Source organism: Drosophila teissieri, chromosome X (genome assembly GCF_016746235.2).
Source record: "Drosophila teissieri strain GT53w chromosome X, Prin_Dtei_1.1, whole genome shotgun sequence".
NCBI classification, from domain to species: Eukaryota; Metazoa; Arthropoda; class Insecta; order Diptera; family Drosophilidae; genus Drosophila; species Drosophila teissieri.
In genome coordinates this window covers 21704442-21710304 of record NC_053034.1, presented here as the reverse complement: position 1 = coordinate 21710304, position 5863 = coordinate 21704442, and the positions used below count along the sequence as shown (strand labels likewise).

Sequence of the window (5863 nt, the reverse complement as noted above, 5' to 3'; positions counted from 1 at the left end):
GTTCGCGACTACTTAGTGAATGATTTTGCCTCTTGCGCAGGCTCTTGAGTTTCCCCACCAACCTTGTTTGGCATTGTAGTCTCCACCTGCTATAAATTTTTCACCTAGCGTTACAAAGTGTGTTTCAAAATGCGCTTTTATCAAACGCTCGTTGGGTGGGAGATACACCGAAGCTAATGTAACCTTTCCCTCTGACGTCTGTAGCTGCACACTCGCTACTTGCCGGTCGTTGGTTGAGATTGAAGGTTGGGGAAGGGTTGCAAGGAGGATCGCACTATGACAGTGGCACCGCCTCTGCTGTTTCCACTGGGGTGAACGGCGTGGTAGGTGGAGTAACCAGGTACAAAGATGCGCTGTCCTTCTCGCACGTGTATTTCAGTGGCAAACATGATGTCGATATCGTGCATGCTTAGGAAAAGCCTAAGTTCCTCAGCGTTCCTAGCTAGTCCACGTGCATTCCACAATCCGATTTTTATTATTGGTTGAGTCATTTTGACGTCCGTGATATGAGGATCTGAACAAGTTCTCTAAAAGCCTTGTTAGATTCCAGTCTTGTGTTGAGTCTAGGTCTCTGTGGGGTTGGTGAGTCTCCACTGACCTTTGGGCCGTACAATATCGGCGTATGATATAGTGCTTCTGACGGCCTCAGCCGGGATGAAACCTTGATTATAGCTTCCACCTTTTTTAGAGCTGACAGTTTTGCTTTTATTAGTAAATGCAGGGAGCCTTGGGTTTGGCCTGAGCTTCTTTATTTTTTCAATTCTGACAAATAATTGCCACTCGTGCATAGCGCGTTTTATGGTGACTCTGTGTCTACCGAGTTTCGTTACCTTTAGTACTTCAGAAATGTTTAATCCGTGTTTCAGACTAACAAAGAACAGGTTTTGCCTGGTATTATGGTTGATAGCTGCTTCGTCATCACCATCACAAATTTGCTCGCTTTGCCAGTCTCCTTCGAGAAAAAACGCAATGTATAGACTTCTAAATACCGATCTAATAATTGGTGGGATATTTATATAGTTTTAAGTGTATATATAATTTATATTTGTTGATTTAAGGATTTTAAGCTTTTTAAGAAATTAAACTGTCGCTATAGGCAACGCAAGTGCGTCCGTTTTTAATTATTTCTCTATGTAATTCTAATTACACGGGATCATTATGGTCGGAAATACCCTGGCACGCGCCTGTCAGAATTTTCGGTTTCGTTTTCCGTCACCCCTTTTCTTTTGCATTTGCAATTAATTGTGAAGTGACACGTCGTGTTTGTGAACAAATTCAATTTATTTTCAACAAAAAAAAATATAAATCCGGTAAGTAAAGTGATTCGTGTTGATAAGTTAGCATAGCTAATTGCATTCCAAAGTGCATGATTTTGCGAAAAGTACATAATATGTTAAGCGCAAGAAATGTGAAGTGCTTTACTCTACGAGTAACGGGTATAACTATGGAATGCATTTGTTACGTTAATTTTATATTCATTATAAAATATACCACGCCAAGTCAAAATTAAAGTTAATAATGGGCCACTGTATTTTTTTAAAGATAAGTTTTCATGCGCCTCTTTTTTTATTTTGGCATACAAATAGAGTAGAATTAAAATTTTAATCGCGCGAAAAAATCCACAACAAAAAGCCAATCACAATATAAATATTTGTTGAAAAAATCGCGAGAAAAATAAAGTCTTATTAAAATTGCGCCGAATAAAAATATTGTTTAAAAAATATTGCGCTTAAGGAAATATAGCAATTCAGCCAAAATATGGTTTTGAACGCAACATTTTTAAAACAATATTTTTATTTGACGCAATTTTATTTTTTAGTTGCTTTTTGCTGTGGACTTCTTCGGTGGTAATTATTATTATTTATTGATGATTATTTTATGATAAAGCTAATAATAAATTAAATAATATAAAAAATAATAAATAAATAACACTTAATTAAATACGTTAAAATAAAGTAATTCTTTTGTCCTCATTAAAATTAGCAAAGGAAGAAAATGGTTGGCTCTAGATATATTAATAAATTAGCAGCTAAGGAAAGGGAAAAAATTATGAGGCGAAGTGCTCTAGAAACGCCCAATCAAATCGAAAGCGAGGGTATAGGTGAAGTAGCAGGGCCCAGCACAACAGTAAATAGGGAATATTTGCTCTCCTATTACTATATCTCCTATTTTGCTATCGGTTTAGCAAAACAATTAAATAAACTATCAGTGTTTCCCCAATTGCCGGACTTACTGATCATCGATATAAACATTGACGGACTTCCAATTTTTAAGAGTTCTAGAGCACAGTTATGGCCCATTCTTCTAAGAATAAATAATATCCATGGCCGCCCCGTATTGCCAATTGGAGTTTTAATGGGACATAATAAGCCGTTTAATTGCAAAGAGTTTTTATCTTAATTTGTGTCCGAAACTTCCGAAATTATTAAAAATGGTTTGACAATCTCTAATAAAAAAATTGGTTTGGAAATTAGAGCCATAGTTTGTGATGCTCCTGCTCGAGCATTTATTACTGGCAGCAAATGTACCCAGATAGGACGAAAAGTAGATTCTGTATTGACATTTAGAACTGAACGTGGTAAATTAATTACAGATGAAAACTTTAGGCAAAGGACATATCGTTCAGTCCGCTTTAGAAAAACTTGGGGTTCTAATGGTAACTCAAGTCCCTTTAGATTGCATGCACCTTATTGATTTGGGTGTCATGCGAAAATTTTTAAAAAGAATAGTGGAAAATAAAATAGAGCAAGAATATAGGGTTTCCAAACCAAGGAAACAGCTAATATCCCCATGTTTGCTATCGATGAAGAGCTGCGTCCCGCAAGAGTTTGCTCGAAAACCAAGAACATTGGATGAATTGCAGCATTGGAAAGCCACAGAGTTTAGACAATTTTTGTTATACACTTGTATTGTAGCTCTTAAAGATACAATTAATGATGACCAGTATTACTCATTCCTTTTGCTGCACGGTGCTTACAGACTGCTTTCCTCTCACTTGCAACGAGAGTCGAACGTAAATAATGCCCAGCAAATGTTGGATTTATTTGTGAACAATTTTCCAATTATTTATGGAGAAAGTAGTGTTTCATACAATGTTCACGGTTTACTTCATGTAAAAGAGACGATTAAGCAAATCGGACCTCTAGAACACATCCCGATTGAAGTAGATTCTTTTGAAAAGGATGCAGAAGGTATTTTTTATAGGTAGGATATAATGCGCCTGTATCCTCTTTGGCTCTAGGTATTTGCTTAGCAAGTGGGAATATGGCACTCGATTTAGAAAGATTTGAGGTTACTAATATGGTTAGGAAAGCGGTAGCGATGCCATATAAGAGCGAAATAGTGCTACTTCCATATATTCATTTTTCGTAGGGTTTACAAACAAAGGGAGAATCTTTGTTAATTTTATTTAAATTTTATTTTGGAGGTGTTTAGTCCGTAGGCGTATTTTTCAATATGAATCGGGCATACCTTTTAGGTATCTTTAGAAGATTCACCTGCCTCGGTTTGATGACCGAAAAAAAAACGTATTTAATTAAAGTATAACAAGAAAAACAGATAAAATACAATATTAGTTTTTATAGTTCTTTTAAGATGTCTGAAGAGCCGACAACTAGCCAAAAGCTCACCCAATTTGTTTTCTCCCTTGAGGGTAGATGAACCATATAAAATGTTATTGCAGTCATTTTTATATCAGTACAACTTCTATTTAATAGAGGATGATCTGGTAATGGAAACCCGGCAACCCCCGACAATAAACGACCAAATGGCCGAGATCAGCCAAAGGGTTCGGTCATTGGAGACGGTGTTGGAGGCCAACACGAAGCAGCTGGCGGAGAACACGAAGCAGCTTGCGGAGACCACGAACCAGGTTGCGAGGATGACGACCTTGTTGGCGATTTTCGTAAAGGGGAAGGCGAAGAATGTGGCTGTGGATGTGGCGTTCCCAGTCACGTCGGAGGAAGATCTGGTGGCTTTAGATCAGAACATAAGCTCAGGGTCCCAAGAACGCTACGTAAGTAAAGTATATATGGTCTAAGTGATCGTAAAATTCATTCTGTGTTTTTATTTTTTTCTTTCAGATGGAAGCAATAACAAAAATTTTTAAAAGCAACAATTTGTCAAAGGCAATAAAGGGCGTTTTGTCAGTAACGCTCTTGTGCGCCTACAACATAGACGGCCTAAACGGGAAAAAGTCTTTAAAAGCATTTCCCAAATTCTTTTCCGTTCTGATTGGTATGTATATTTGTTATTTGGCTATAATCTAATAATATTATTATTAAAATACTTTTCGTTACAGATAGCATAAGCACATTAGAAGGCCAGCAGCCAGCAGAGAAGGCCTTGGCCCACGCACTGGCATGTGTAAAAAATAATGCAAACAAAAAAAGGAAAAAATTAGTAGAATAAAGGAAAAAAAAAGTTTAATTTACCATTTAAATAAATTTTTTAATTTTTTGGAAGATTTTTCTGGATTTATAGGTATATTCCTTGGGAATTCCTTAGGAATTCCTCGGAAAAATCCTCGGGAATTCGTCCAGGAATTACTGAGGAATTCCTGGGGAAAAAACCTTGCTTATTTTTCGATATTCCCGAGGAATTCCAGAGGATTTCCTCGGAAACTTCGAATTTCCCGCCACGAACGCCTGTTGTATGGAAATTCCTCCCAGATTTGTATGGAGACTTTCCCTAGGATTCCTCTAGGAGTCCTGGGAACTCCCTAGGAATTCGTTAGGGAATCCTTAGGGACGTACTGAAGGGGTATAATTGATTTCACCGGCACACGAATCCAATAAGTGGGATTGTTGATGTTTGGGACACAAATGGCTGGAAGCTTGGCCATTTTTAAGGATTGCCCACTTCTAATATCAGCAGCTGGAGTTGCTTCCTCTTCATCAGAGCTACTTTCAGGCAGATCTACTTGCATGATTTTATCTGCTTCATCATCCAAGGCTGCAAATCTGTTATAACTTAGTGAAGACAGGGAGCGTGCCTCATCTTTAGATGGCAACTTTTGCGGCTGAGAAGCCTGATTCTTATATTTGTCTTTTTGACATCTATTTGAGTTCCCTTTTTCTGCCCACAGATATAAGTGATTGGAACGAGCACTTATTCGAATCATCCGCCGTTTGAGCGATGAAAGGAGCTGTTTCCAAGATCGTTGGTACTCCAAGAGACGTTGTTGAAGACGTACAGGCACTTGCTGCTACTACCACAGTATATGAGTTTGTAGGCGAACAGCTAGCTTAAGTTGTGGTCGTGGTGTTGGTGCAAGTAACATTGGTGTTACTGCTAGTTGTTACCGATGGAAGAGAATACATCGGTTGTGGCGGTAAACTATCATTTAATGATGATGCGCCGATTGAGATTTGTGAGAGAAGTGTTGAAGGGCTTGCTCCAGCTATTTTTTCCATCTCCTCTAGTCTTTCTTTATATAGGGAGTGAGTCAATTTTTTATTATCCATTTTTACTATTGATATTATTTTTTCCTAAATAACGCAATTGATAACAATTTCGCAAGCTCAATAGATAACAAGCGAAGAGCAAACGGTATCAGCCTCACGCTTGCGCAACGCGCAGGGGGTGCACAGAAAAATTTGATGCAAAAAGTTGTTGATGCTTCACTATAATAGACTTGATAATCGCGAACGTCCGAAGGCAACGAATGCTAGGCAGAGACTGAACATTTCTCTAGGGGAGCCATGCGTCTAGGGTTGTTGATAATATATCAAAATATCAATATATCGATATTTTTCCTGAAAATGATAAATTTATATCGTGATATTTTTTTGAACAAATATCGATAATGCGATATTTTATTTTGATATTTTCCCTTCGTTCACTCTGATTTCCAAAGCGATAC

At 37.7% G+C, this 5863-nt stretch overlaps 1 protein-coding gene across 1 annotated transcript; it reads left to right on the top strand.

Moving 5' to 3' along the window:
• Nucleotides 1–3766: 3766 nt before the first annotated feature.
• On the top strand, nucleotides 3767–4398 carry LOC122624975 (the record flags this gene model as incomplete). The annotated part of the gene is made up of 3 exons (XM_043804783.1): nucleotides 3767–4015; nucleotides 4083–4236; nucleotides 4301–4398. Coding segments are annotated over exons 1-3 (501 nt in total), but the record flags the coding sequence as incomplete, so codon positions are not given.
• Nucleotides 4399–5863: the final 1465 nt, after the last annotated feature.